The sequence below is a fragment of the Periophthalmus magnuspinnatus genome, chromosome 1, assembly GCF_009829125.3.
Source record: "Periophthalmus magnuspinnatus isolate fPerMag1 chromosome 1, fPerMag1.2.pri, whole genome shotgun sequence".
Lineage (NCBI taxonomy): Eukaryota > Metazoa > Chordata > Actinopteri > Gobiiformes > Gobiidae > Periophthalmus > Periophthalmus magnuspinnatus.
Window position 1 is genome coordinate 35,061,359 of NC_047126.1, and position 14,861 is coordinate 35,076,219.

The following is a 14,861-nucleotide window of genomic DNA, read 5'->3' on the forward strand; positions in this document are numbered from 1 at the left end:
AACACCCCCCAACTATCAATAGAGGCTATGCAGATGACACGACAGCCTTTGGACCTTTATTAGTGAATGTCAATGGTAATGACATTTTCTCCTGTAAAAGCTCCAAACACTAAATCTAAAAAGTGGGAGCGGGCCCTTAGCAACACTGTCAATCAAACGTTGACAACGCAAGAGGGAGCAACCTCAAGAAAAGAATGCACCTGATTTGTCTGTTATTAATGTTCATATCTTGATTTACAAACACAATAGTGAAATAAAAAACCCAGGATCATGTAGAGGGTTAATACGAACATTTAAGACCAACGTTTGAATAGAAAGTGAATTAGAGTCAGAGCTGATGGAGCCAGAGGAGCGCTATGATCACCTCTTTGGAACGCGGCGGCTAGCAAGTTAGCTATGTCCATTTGTATATAAAGTCTACGGTACCAATGTTTCAGTCTTAAACTCCGACCACCACCAATCACTCGCTCACAACATTGATATATAAGCGAGGCAAGTGTTTAGCCTAAGGACATATCAACAGCTTGTACCAGGACGGTTGTCCTACACGTGGTATTCCCAGTGGTCTCCCATCCAAACCGGACCAACTCTGCTTCGCTTCCGAGATCAGACGAAAACGGACATTGAGAAGACGGGATTTGTATTAAAACGAATCACACAAGTCAAATTAGTCAAATAAATCAGAAAATCTACACTTTCTTTCCTCTAACAGTGATCGGCTCGCACAAAACACGCCATCCGTTCATTTATGATATTTTCTGAGGTGCTTTATCTCCTGTGATTTCCATAGATACACAGCATTTTACACATAACAGCGACTATAAGGCTGTGGTTCAAAGGCAAGTTTGATGAGCAGGTAAAACATAAAGCAGAGGAGCGTGCCAGGACAGAAACGGCCTCCATTACATCACGAGCAGAGCAGGACCCAGGGGTTTTGCGATTGAGTGGCTGACCCACGTTTAGCAGTTTACTCTCTCCTTGTTCTGTGCCGAGGCCCCCTGCTGCTGTAATTGGAAGCTGTACCGATCGATAGCTTCCTACGCTAGGATTTTCCCAGCCAATTAGGAGATTAGCTCAAGTGCTAAGTGCAGCAGACAACAAAGATTAGCATAGAGGGAACCACAGAGCAGACTGGATCACCATTTCCTTCTGCTTCTGCTTGGCTTTTTACAAGGTTATGTGTGAGGATGCAAGGCTCAAGGTCAAAGCCTGTGTGCAAACTGTGGAACTGCAGTTTTCGCCATTAAATTTGGTATTTAAGTGTCTCTGTATTAAAAAGTACAACAGTAAATAGAAGATATAGAAAAAATATGTATTTAGATAATAGAAAAAGTAATTGCATGTGCTTTGATCATTGACTGTATAAAGAAGTGGACTAAATGAGTGTGACGTCACCCACAGCGTTCAGCTCCAAATGAAGCTCATTGAGGGTAGCAGCTATAGCGGCCAATTTGGAGCAGATTTCAATATTTGCAATTCCGACCGCGAGAATCATAGCAACCAAAGAGCCAATCAGGAGCGAGGCTAATGAAGGTAGTGCCCCGCTAAATTCCATGGTTTAGAAGGGAGCGGGCGCTTAGCAACAGTGTCAATCAAACTTGCTTCTAACGCTAGCGGGAGAGACCTCAGGGAAAGAAGGCGCCTGATTCGCCTGTTATTAATGTTCATATATTGATTTACAGACACAATATTGAAATAAAAAATAATAATTTAAATACAAACATTTAAGAGCAAAATGACGAGTCTGACAGCAGCAGTTACAGAGAGAGGACACAGTTTTTCAGTAGAAAGTGAATTGGAGCCAATGGAGCTGGAAGTGCGCCCATGATCACTGTTACAGCCCCAGGCCTTCAGATCTTTTCATTTGTTAGTATTTGCTTGTTATGTTTAGTGTGTGTGAATCTGTCCCTTTCCTCCATGAAATCCTGTGTGAGCCCTCGCTCTGATTGAACGACTGTTTCCCCGCCAGGACAATGTCTCACCTGCAGCTCCTCCTTCTACTTAAGCAGATTGAGCTCACCTGTTCGGAGCTGCTGGCCTGTGTGTGTACAGTCTGCCATTCTGTATGTGTCTCATTTGGTCAGTCCCTTGTTTGTCCCTGTGTCTGATTTTCTGGTGGTTTTGTTTTCGTGTTTTGTGTTTAATAAGCCTATGTGACCAGTTTTCCCAGACATAAAACTTGTTATTTTTGGTTTATTAGTTTAGGTTCTTTTGTTTTATACATTTACATAAATATTGTAGTCCACTTTTGTTACCTTTTACAACCCTGTACATTAAATTACTACTTTATTTCACCATTTTTACATCTGTTTTTGTTACTTCCCTGACCCTAGACATGCTGGGTCGTAACATTCACTTTCTGTTTGGAACGCGGCGGCTAGCAGGTTAGCTATGTCCATTTATATGAACAGTCTGTGGCTGTGATATTAAGTCTTACCTGAAGCTGTAGTAAAGAACGTTGAGCCAGATCCAGTGGTGCACCATGGAAAGAAGCACACAAACAGAAAACATTAGTCAAGAGGAAATCACTGAAACATGAGCACTTAGGACACTCATAAAACATACTGCTGTTACTCTTGTTGCTACGGCGAATTAAAAAAAAAAAAAAAAGCGAAACCACTTTGCAAAATTGCATCTAAAGAAAGCATGAGTGTAATGACTTGAACAACAAAAGCCTGGGGAATGTTGCATTATGGGAAGAGTGTATTTGAAAGGAAAATTGCTTGCAAATTGGGCTCAAATGTGTAAATGAAACCACAAGCCTGTGAGCCGTAATGGCCCAACACAGCAGGTATCGAATGTCACTGCTGCTCCACTGTTCCAGCACTACAGAGAGTACGATATGTTTCAGCACATTTCACTTTTGTGAGGATCAGTTTAAAAAAGAGATCAACCTCCAGTTTCTACATAAAAAAGAACTGACAAATCTACCATGATATTGAAAATAAGCAATGATTTTGTACCATCCACAGACTGTGTAAAGAAGTGACTGAGTGAGTGTGACGTCACCACAGCGTTCAGCTCAAATGAAGCTCATCGAGGCTAAAGCAGTTATAGCGGCTAATCTGGAGCAGAGGTTCATATTTGGAATTACGACCGCGAGTATCATAGCAACAGTGTCAAACTAAGCTGTTGCTAATGCTAACAGGAGAGACCTTGGGGAAAGAAGGCGCCTGATTTTTCTTATTAATGTTCATATCTTGATTTACAGACACAATAGTGAAATAAAATCCCCAGGATCATGTAGAGGGTTAATACAAACATTTAAGACCAAAATGACGAGTCTGACAGCAGCAGTTAAAGTGAATCGGAGCCGATCGAGTCGATGGAGTCAATAGCGCACCCATGAGCACTTCCTATTTGGAACGTGGTGGCTAGCAGGTTCGGCAAAAACCTCATAGAGATAAAACTGGACAGGAAGTAGTGACGCTAACAGTGAGGTAGAGGGCGCTGTTGTGCAAAGAGCCTATTATGGACATTTGGTGAATGAGTTTTTGAGGTCAGATCCACCAAAGGTTGACAGTGTGATTGGAGCTCTCACAGATGAATACTGTCATGTTTCTGTGTTCTTGGGCAAGACACTTAACCCCCCCTTCCCACCTCAGTGTCTGTGTACACTGGTGTGTACATGTGTGTGCATGTGTGTGTGAATGGGTGAGCGGCTCTTTGACGTAAAGTGCTTTGAGTGACCGTCAGAGCTGATCGGATGGTGGGGCTGTGCTTTACCTTCCACATGCTGGGCTCTTTGCCGTAAACCACCGCCATGTTGTTGACCTTGTTCTGCTGGATGCTCCTCTTCTCGGTGTCATTGAGCTCCTCTGACACAAACCCCATAAAGGAGTTATCTGGAGTGTGAGCTGAAGAGTAAGAGAGCAGATGGGCCAATGCAGAGGAGGGTGAGAGAGAGTGAGAGAGTGAAGGAGTGAGGGAGAGAGTGACATAGTGAGGGAGCAGATGAACCGATGCAGAGGAGGGAGGGAGAGCATGAAAGAGTGAAGGAGTGAGACAGCGAGGGAGGAGATGGACCGATGCAGAGGAGGGAGTAAGAGAGTGAGGGAGTGTGAGAGTGAGGGAGGAGATGGACCGATGCAGAGGAGGGAGTAAGAGAGTGAGGGAGTGAGAGAGTGAGGGAGGAGATGGACCGATGCAGAGGAGGGAGTAAGAGAGTGAGGGAGTGTCAGAGTGAGGGAGGAGACGGGCCGATGCAGAGGAGGGAGTAAGAGAGTGAGGGAGTGAGAGAGTGAGGGAGGAGATGGGCCGATGCAGAGGAGGGAGGGAGAGAGGGAGTAAGAGAGTGAGGGAGTGAGAGAGTGAGGGAGGAGATGGACCGATGCAGAGGAGGGAGTAAGAGAGTGAGGGAGTGAGAGAGTGAGGGAGGAGATGGACCGATGCAGAGGAGGGAGTAAGAGAGTGAGGGAGTGTCAGAGTGAGGGAGGAGACGGGCCGATGCAGAGGAGGGAGTAAGAGAGTGAGGGAGTGAGAGAGTGAGGGAGGAGATGGGCCGATGCAGAGGAGGGAGGGAGAGAGGGAGTAAGAGAGTGAGGGAGTGAGAGAGTGAGGGAGGAGATGGACCGATGCAGAGGAGGGAGTAAGAGAGTGAGGGAGTGAGAGAGTGAGGGAGGAGATGGACCGATGCAGAGGAGGGAGTAAGAGAGTGAGGGAGTGTCAGAGTGAGGGAGGAGACGGGCCGATGCAGAGGAGGGAGTAAGAGAGTGAGGGAGTGAGAGAGTGAGGGAGGAGATGGGCCGATGCAGAGGAGGGAGGGAGAGAGGGAGTAAGAGAGTGAGGGAGTGAGAGAGTGAGGGAGGAGATGGACCGATGCAGAGGAGGGAGTAAGAGATTGAGGGAGTGAGAGAGTGAGGGAGGAGATGGACCGATGCAGAGGAGGGAGTAAGAGATTGAGGGAGTGAGAGAGTGAGGGAGGAGATGGGCTGATGCAGAGGAGGAAGGGAGCGAGAGAGTGACGGTGTGAAATAATGAGGAGGTGAGGGGTAGGGGATGAGGGAGCAAGAGAGTGAGGGAGTAAGAGAGAGAGGGAGTGAAAGAATAAGGGTGAGGGAGTAGAAGAGTGAGAAAATGATGGCGTGAGGGTGTGAGGAAGTGAAGGAATGAGAAAGTGAGGGAGACAGTGCAGACAGATTGTTAATGAGACCGAAGGGAAGAAGAAACACTCAATCTGAGTCGCACCAGTTCAGTGGGAATATGTTTGTGTTACATCATGTCAGTGAGGTCATTTTTGTGAATATGTTTGTGTTACATCATGTCAGTGAGGTCATTTTTGTGAATATGTTTGTGTTACATCATGTCAGTGAGGTCATTTTTGTGAATATGTTTGTGTTACATCATGTCAGTGAGGTCATTTTTGTGAATATGTTTGTGTTACATCATGTCAGTGAGGTCATTTTTGTGAATATGTTTGTGTTACATCATGTCAGTGAGGTCATTTTTGTGAATATGTTTGTGTTACATCATGTCAGTGAGGTCATTTTTGTGAATATGTTTGTGTTACATCATTTCAGTGAGGTCATTTTTGTGAATATGTTTGTGTTACATCATGTCAGTGAGGTCATTTTTGTGAATATGTTTGTGTTACATCATTTCAGTGAGGTCATTTTTGTGAATATGTTTGTGTTACATCATGTCAGTGAGGTCATTGCTGGGATGAGTCTTGTGAACATGTTTGTATTCCAGTGCCGTCTGGTCCAAACGAATCAGGAGGTAACCTCAAAACTTTAAATAACATAGATTTGTGCCTAACTGGTGCTGAACTGTGACTTTAATCAAAACATATGAATACAACACATTATAAACTGCTATCATTATAGTATACATATTATATATAAGTATATAAGTATAGGATTGCTGAGACCATGTGTTCTCTTTTACATTTAACTAATAATCTCTGTGTCATTAGAGGAGGTTTAGCCTGTGTACCACATGGTTGCTAGGTAGCAGTTATGGAATTCCCCAGTGTCATTTCATGATTTACAACGAGGATGAAAACCTAAAACTAATGCCAAACAAGGAAACAAATGCTAACATTTATAACTAAATCTTAAATATAATTCTTAAAGGGCCCGTATCACTCTATTCTCTGACAAACAAACATTCACACAAGTTTAACACACAAACCCTGCATATTTAGAGTGAGTTCTTCTCTCAAACTGAAAATACTTCCACCTTGTGATGTTATCAAGTGGTAATACAGGAAGTGCTCCACTGTGTTTATAAACTCCACACACCTTCACTAGAATCATTTGGATAATTCAGTCCTTGAATTGCCAATCTTGACTGAACTAAAGGTAAAAGGAGCTGTTAAATTGAAAACTACCACTTCATGACATCACAAGGTGGAATAGAGCCTTTTGAGCTTTGGAGATGTAGACTAATAATAATCATATAATAATCAAACATGTGTGAATAAAACAAAATACAACTCCAGGTCTAGAACAGTATTAGGACATGGATTAAAGCTCCTGAGAGTCAGTTTTGTTTTAGTAAAATGAGTCATCCAAACCGTCACAGGCGCTTTAAGGTATATTGTGTGTGCTACGTATTAAATTACTACATTTCCATGTTACATTATAAATATCCTAAAGCTCAGAATAAGAACAAAAAGAGCAGGTTATCCAGAAGAGGAGCATCATGGGAGATAAGGCAGAAAACACAAGCAAAGCGGTGATATGTTTTTGAAGCTCGGAGGTTAAAAATAGAGACGTCCAGCACATTATTCCCAATTAATGTGAGCAGCAGCCAGACCTGTCAGAGCACATTACAACACACACACGGCTTTTGTTCATTTCAGAAACGCTGCCAAACTTTATCATCTTTGAGAAAACTGTGAGACACTTAAGAGCTGCTCCTTTGACATATCAGGTCTGCGATGTGCTGTTCCCCAGCTCAAATTCATGAGAAAACCCCAAAATGTAATAAAGATTATGCCGTGACATTGTTTTATTTGAAAAATGCCCCTCAAAATTCAGTGGCTGAGGCAGAGCTATGAAATTATGGGTAAACAACAGACTAAATGTGTTTCTCTGGTTTTATTGGCTTAATTTTTCTCAGGGACCGGCCTAAACCAGAACTAAACCAGGACTAAACCAGGCCTAAACCAGAACTAAACCAGGACTAAACCTGGACTAAACCAGGACTAAACCAGGACTAAACCAGGCCTAAACCAGAACTAAACCAGGACTAAACCTGGACTAAACCAGGACTAAACCAGGACTAAACCTGGACTAAACCAGGACTAAACCAGGCCTAAACCAGAACTAAACCAGGACTAAACCTGGACTAAACCAGGACTAAACCAGGACTGAACCAGGACTGAACCAGGACTAAACCAGGACTAAACCAGGACTAAACCAGGACTAAACCAGGACTAAACCTGGGCTAAACCAGGACTAAACCAGGACTAAACCAGGACTGAACCTGGACTAAACCTGGACTAAACCAGGACTAAACCTGGACTAAAGCAGGACTAAACCAGGACTAAACCAGGACTAAACCAGGACTAAACCAGGACTAAACCAGGACTAAATCAGCATTTGGGTTTTATGCAGTTAAATCCTGGAACAATCTTCCTGAAGATGTGAGACAGGCCTCTACTTTGACAGTGTTTAAACCAAACTCAAACAGTTCTGTTTAGCTGTGCAGACGACTGAAAGGGTTTTATTCTGCCTCTTCTCTTTAAATTTAGCTTTTATGATGCTAATTTATGTTTTGATTTGTTGTATTGTGACGTGAATGTGTTTCTTATTCTGTAAAACACTTTGAGTTACTTTGTGGACTGTGCTGTACAGATGAACCTGCCTTGCCTCGTTCTAAACACTCAGGATGTTGTGATGTCGTCTGCATTACCTCGTGTGTATCTGAGTCGACTTACGGAACATGGTCATGTATTGTCTGGAGTCCAGATTCCAGTAGCCCCAGTTGGTCCTGTAGCCGTGCAGTGTGGCATACTCCTCGTGGTTATAGGCCGGTTCTGTTCCAAATGTGTCGATCACTCGGATGTGACACCTGCAACCACAAAGACTCCAGATGTTATGTAAGAATCTACAAACAGATCAGTGAGCTACATGTCAGAGCTGTGGACACGTCTGAGGTTTACATCTATTTTTACTGTTTCACTTGTTCATTTGATTTTATGAAGCCTTGCAGGGGGAATGTGTGTCTAAATATGTGGCCCTGCAAATACTGACCTAAATGGATGTAAAATTCGGACAAAAAACACTGTCTGAATGTCTCCTCCAGCCTGACACACCTGACCTCCCGCTCACTCCACAGCCCCTGACCCCTCGTCCGCTCCACAGCCCCTGACCCCTCGTTCACTCCACAACCCCTGACCCCTCGTCCACTCCACAACCCCTGACCCCTCGTCCACTCCACTTACTTAGACTTACTGAAGTCTTCATGGACTATACATTATCTCACACCGTATCTGACGTAAACATATCAGATTCATCAGCTTTTTGTCTGAGATGTGGAAATATTCACTCTATTAACAGCTCGAGCTAAAGCGGCTAATGCTAGCACCTTTACATCATAAAGGTTTATTTAAGAATGTTTTATTCATAATCAGGAGGAACAGGAGAAAGGGAGAGAGGAGAGAGAGGAGAGAGAGGAGGAGAGAGGGAGGAAGGAGAGAGGGAAGGAGGAAAGAGAGAAAAGGAGCGAGAAAAGTGAGAGAGGGAGAAGAGAGAGGAGTGAGAGAAGGAGGGAGGAGAGAGACGGGGAGAGAGCAGAATAAGAGAGGAGTGAGAGAGGAAGAAAGGAGAGAGAGAGACGAGCGAGAGAGGAGTGAGAGAGGGAGGAAAGAGAGACAAGGAGCGAGAAAAGTGAGAGAGGGAGAAGAGAGAGGAGTGAGAGAAGGAGGGAGGAGAGAGACGGGGAGAGAGCAGAATAAGAGAGGAGTGAGAGAGGGAGAAAGGATAGAGAGGAGCGAGAGAGAAGCGAGAGAGGGAGGGAGGAAAGAGGGAAGGAGGAAAGAGAGAAAAGGAGCGAGAAAAGTGAGAGAGAGAGAAGAGAGAGGAGTGAGAGAAGGAGGGAGGAGAGAGACGGGGAGAGAGCAGAATAAGAGAGGAGTGAGAGAGGGAGAAAGGAGAGAGAGGAGCGAGAGAGAAGCGAGAGAGGGAGGGAGGAAAGAGGGAAGGAGGAAAGAGAGAAAAGGAGCGAGAAAAGTGAGAGAGAGAGAAGAGAGAGGAGTGAGAGAAGGAGGGAGGAGAGAGACGGGGAGAGAGCAGAATAAGAGAGGAGTGAGAGAGGGAGAAAGGAGAGAGAGGAGCGAGAGAGAAGCGAGAGAGGGAGGGAGGAAAGAGGGAAGGAGGAAAGAGAGAAAAGGAGCGAGAAAAGTGAGAGAGGGAGAAGAGAGAGGAGTGAGAGAAGGAGGGAGGAGAGAGACGGGGAGAGAGCAGAATAAGAGAGGAGTGAGAGAGGGAGAAAGGATAGAGAGGAGCGAGAGAGAAGCGAGAGAGGGAGGGAGGAAAGAGGGAAGGAGGAAAGAGAGAAAAGGAGCGAGAAAAGTGAGAGAGAGAGAAGAGAGAGGAGTGAGAGAAGGAGGGAGGAGAGAGACGGGGAGAGAGCAGAATAAGAGAGGAGTGAGAGAGGGAGAAAGGATAGAGAGGAGCGAGAGAGAAGCGAGAGAGGGAGGGAGGAAAGAGGGAAGGAGGAAAGAGAGAAAAGGAGCGAGAAAAGTGAGAGAGAGAGAAGAGAGAGGAGTGAGAGAGGGAGGGAGGAGAGAGACGGGGAGAGAGCAGAATAAGAGAGGAGTGAGAGAGGGAGAAAGGAGAGAGAGGAGCGAGAGAGAAGCGAGAGAGGGAGGGAGGAAAGAGGGAAGGAGGAAAGAGAGAAAAGGAGCGAGAAAAGTGAGAGAGAGAGAAGAGAGAGGAGTGAGAGAAGGAGGGAGGAGAGAGACGGGGAGAGAGCAGAATAAGAGAGGAGTGAGAGAGGAAGAAAGGAGAGAGAGAGACGAGTGAGAGAGGAGTGAGAGAGGGAGGAAAGAGAGAAAAGGAGCGAGAAAAGTGAGAGAGAGAGAAGAGAGAGGAGTGAGAGAAGGAGGGAGGAGAGAGACGGGGAGAGAGCAGAATAAGAGAGGAGTGAGAGAGGGAGAAAGGAGAGAGAGGAGCGAGAGAGAAGCGAGAGAGGGAGGGAGGAAAGAGGGAAGGAGGAAAGAGAGAAAAGGAGCGAGAAAAGTGAGAGAGAGAGAAGAGAAAGGAGTGAGAGAAGGAGGGAGGAGAGAGACGGGGAGAGAGCAGAATAAGAGAGGAGTGAGAGAGGGAGAAAGGAGAGAGAGGAGCGAGAGAGGAGTGAGAGAGGGAGGGAGGAAAGAGAGACAAGGAGCGAGAAAAGTGAGAGAGGGAGAAGAGAGAGGAGTGAGAGAGGGAGGGAGGAGAGAGACGGGGAGAGAGCAGAATACGAGAGGAGTGAGAGAGGGAGAAAGGAGAGAGAGAGGAGCGAGAGAGGAGCGAGAGAGGAGCGAGAGAGGGAGGGAGGAAAGAGAGACATGGAGCGAGAAAAGTGAGAGAGGGAGAAGAGAGAGGAGTGAGAGAAGGAGGGAGGAGAGAGACAGGGAGAGAGCAGAATAAGAGAGGAGTGAGAGAGGGAGAAAGGAGGAGATTCTTTTTCAGGCTTGAAAGGGAATGAGCAGAAGAAAACACACTGAATCCCAAATTGAGCCAAACGGGGCCGGTCAGAAACAGGTTCATCTTGTAAAAATCCTGGATTTATTTTTGCTCCAGTGAATCCTGACGCCAGAGCTGCCATCTGAAGGTAAACAGAGGGTTTCTGTTTGTAAAGGCCACGCGAAACCTGAATTATTAAAACCCAGAGCTGGCTTCACTTGTCTTGAATTTTGGCCCAAGTGTTCTCGGAGTGAAAGGGTAAAAACGCCGGCACCTTGAGATAAGATGTCCCAAAGGAGGAGAAATGAAACAGGAGCCGTGAAGAAGGTTGAAGGACGAGGGACATGAGACGAAGAGCGAGCGGTGAAGGGCGAGAGGTGAAGGGATGAAGGGCAAAGGGTGAAGGGCGAGGGACATGAGACGAAGGGCGAGCGGTGAAGGGGGAGGGACATGAAATGATGGACAAGGGACGAAGGGCAAAGGGTGAAGGGACAAGACACAGGAATAAAGTGGGAATAGAGCAGGAATAGAGCGGGAATAGAAAGGAAATAGAAAGGGAATAGAGTGGAATTAGAGCGGGAATAGAGAGGCAATAGAGCAGGAATAGAGTGGGAATAGAGCGGGAATAAAGATGAAATAGAGAGGCAAAAGAGCAAGAATAGAGCAGAAATAAAAAGGGAATAGAGCAGGAATAAAACAAGAATAGAGCAGAAATAGAGCAGGAATAAAGTGGGAAGAGAGCAGGAATTAAGAGGGAATAGAGAGCCAACAGAGCAGGAATAGTGAGAATTGAAAGGGAATAGAGAGCCAAATAGAGTGGGAATAGAGGGAATAGAGAGGAAATAGAGAGGAAATATAGCGGGAATAGAGAGGAAATAAATCAGGAATACAGAGGGAATAGAGCAGGAATAGAGTGGGAATAAAGTGGGAATACAGTGGGAATAGAGAGGGAATAAGGAGGCAATAGAGCAGGAATAAAGCAGGAATAGAGAGGGCAAGGTGTGAAAGGGAGGGAGGAGAGAGAGGGAGGAGGAGATAGAGACAGGGAGAGAGAGGAGATGATGAGAGAGAAAGAGGAGAGAGATTTTATTAAATATATTTGTGTTTGTTCAAATTCTTAACATGTTAAAAATAAACCCTAAGCCTTTTCAGCAGGTCTCAGACAATAATAAAAAAAAAAAAAACTTTGGTGGAGTAGAAAATACAGATACTGCTCTCATATGTACTGAAGTAAAAGTAAAAAGTACACAATGTAAAATGTACTTAAGTAAAGTACAGATACCTCAAATGTATACTCCGTTCCTGGGACCTTTGCTATGTTTTAAGCCGAATCTCTCCTCCTTCTCTGTTCCGGTGTGGGAGCTGTCCATGGTCCAGACATTTTCACTCATATTCAAACCAAACCTCACTTCATCACGTGACCATCAGACAGAGACCGATACAGGACAATATTTACTCTTTTTTGCATATGGGATATCAGCCTTAAACCTCCAGCCTCGGTCGATACCTGGTTTGGGCTCAACATAAGGCTTTATATCAAAACTAGAGTGATGATGCCATGCACAAACTGAGATTGTACAGCTGCATGTAGGTTAGTAGAGGATAGATCTGTCTCAATAATGCTAGAGAGAGATATCACGATAAATGATAATACTGAAACTACTTTTGCCACTGACACAATAACATGTGACATAATCCCAGTGACACAGTTTAAACAGACAGGGTCATTAAAACATGAGCTAATAAACAGCACAGTGAACCAGTGATAATATTTACTCTACACACCACACCCAGTTACTTTTGTCTACTGTAGTTAAATTATACATAGCAGTAAAAAGTGTTCAGTTCTGTTCAACTTGATTTCTATGACACATTTAAAATACAACAAAAACATCAACAACAACAAAAACATCAGGAGGAGGAGAGAGGTCTCAGACAATAATACAAATACTTCAAATTTATACTTTATTATATTCATCATGTGACAACTTCCTTTAAACCTGTTCCAGGATCACATGACTCTCTGAACATCCCTCTCATCCGTCCATCATCCAGCAGCAACAAACAAAAACACACAAAATAAAACAACAACTAAACACCCAGATGCCCTGCCGAGCTACAGCCAAACACCAGGGACTGAGGCAGAGGGCGCTGTTCCATAGTGTAATGTAGTATAAACAATATTTATGTTAGTAATCATTTCAAATCATTTAATTATGGGGAAAATGATCTAAATCGTACTAATATATCGGTATGAAAGTATTGGCAGAGCTAAGCAAATGGCTCAATATCGGCATTATCATCGGCAATGGAAAACCTCATATTGCTCGATGTTACGATGATGGTGACCATATCTGTTTTACTGACGCTCGTCTTATGGTTACTTGTTATAAAATGGGGATCTGTATGAATGAGGAAGAGTACGCCTTGTCAGTATGTTGTAAGCTTCATATATGTGTGTGAAAAAGCCTGAGGTCGAGGATTCCAGCCGTCAGCAGGAAAACGCCACTTTCAAAGGCCATTGTGACGATGATGATGACGACAATGATGACTACGACGATGATGACTACGACGATGATGACTACGACGATGATGACTACGATGATGATGACTACGGCGATGATGACTACGGCGATGATGACTACGATGATGATGACTACGGCGATGGTGACAGCAACGATGATGATGACAACAACCATAAAGATGTTGATGATGATGATGATGGTGATGACTACAACGATGACAACAATGATGATGACAACGTTGATGATGATGATGATGATAACGATGACAACGATGATGACTATGATGATGATGATGACTACGTCAATGAAGACGATGATGATGGTGACAATGATGATGATGACAACGGTGATAATGACGTTAATAAGGATGATGGTGACTACGACAATGATGATGATGATAATGGTGACTATGACGATGATGACAATGATGATGACGACGATGATGACTATGACCATGATGATGAGGATGATGACAATGATGACTAATATGACGACAATGATGACTAATATGACAGTGTTGATGATGATGATGATGATGATGATGATGATGTTGACGATGATGATGACGCCACCGATGATGATGTTGATATATACATTTAATATTTCAGGCCTGTATTCTTCCTCTCAGTGTTATAAATTTACTAAAGTTCTTATTCACTTCACTGACTCGAGTGCAATTGAAACTTTGAAACACCAAATTGAGTTCTTTATGACAAATGCTAGACTAACGCTGACCACAGCTGCACTGGTCAGGCTCAATAATGCAGCTACTGATTGTAACATAAAGCTACAGTAATTACAGGCAACCCAGACCCCAGACCCCACCCCCTCAGCTCCACAGCTCCACAGCTCCACAGCTCCACAGCTCCACAGCTCTACGGCTCTATGGCTTGATTAATGACGCTGCTCTGCTAACAGCACTCGACCACGAAGAGGAGTAGAACTGTGAGGAAGGGGTCTGCTCTGAACCTGCACTAGAGCTATATATAGCCCATGAGAAAATGAACTGACTCAGAGGTTCTGAAGATGTGGCAGTGGGCCCACCGCTAGTCACATGGTTATGTCAGACTGTCTAAGCTTTTGTCTGTTGACCACAGACTGTATAAACAAGTGAACTATGAGAGTGACATCACCTACAGCGTTCTGCTCCAGTCAAATGAAGCTCAAGATTGTCCTGTTTTTAGCTCCATCCATCTTCCCATTAACTCTGACCAGCTTCCCTGTTCCAGCTGAAGAAAAGCCCCCCCCACAGCATGATGCTGCCTCCACTGTGTTAGACTGTGAGGATGGTGTGTTCAGAGTGATGTGCAGTGTTAGTTTTCCTACACATGTAGCATTTTGCTTTTAGGTCATAAAGTTCGATTTTGGTCTCATCAGACCAGAGCACCTTCTGCCACATGTTTGCTGTGTCCTCAAAAATGACTTCTAGTGAACAGTAAAACGAGACTTCTTATGGATGTTTTTCAACAATGGCTTTCTTCTTTCCATTCTTCCATAAAGATCAGATTTTGGTAGTGCACGACTAATTGTCCTGTGAACAGATTCCCCCACCTGAGCTGTGGATCTCTGCAGTTCTTCCAGAGTCACCATGAGCCTCGTGGCTGCATCTCTGATGAGTGTCTTCGTTCTGTTTTAGTGGACGGCCATGTCTGGGTAGGTTTGCAGTTGTGCCATACTCTTTCCATTTCTGGATGATGGATTGAACAGTGCTCCTTGA

General features: G+C 44.5%; 1 protein-coding gene across 1 annotated transcript in view; it reads right to left on the reverse strand.

Annotated features, from left to right (window-relative positions):
• Positions 1–14,861, reverse strand: part of LOC117377397 (alpha-1,6-mannosylglycoprotein 6-beta-N-acetylglucosaminyltransferase B-like) — a 190,633-nt gene that overhangs the window by 18,783 nt on the left and 156,989 nt on the right. Inside the window, exons 10-12 of the mRNA XM_033973782.2 lie at positions 7,886–8,019; positions 3,727–3,857; positions 2,438–2,443 (exon numbers count right to left, since the gene is read on the reverse strand). Of these exons, the coding sequence (XP_033829673.1) occupies positions 2,438–2,443; positions 3,727–3,857; positions 7,886–8,019 (271 nt within the window). The remainder of the gene's footprint in view (positions 1–2,437; positions 2,444–3,726; positions 3,858–7,885; positions 8,020–14,861) is intronic.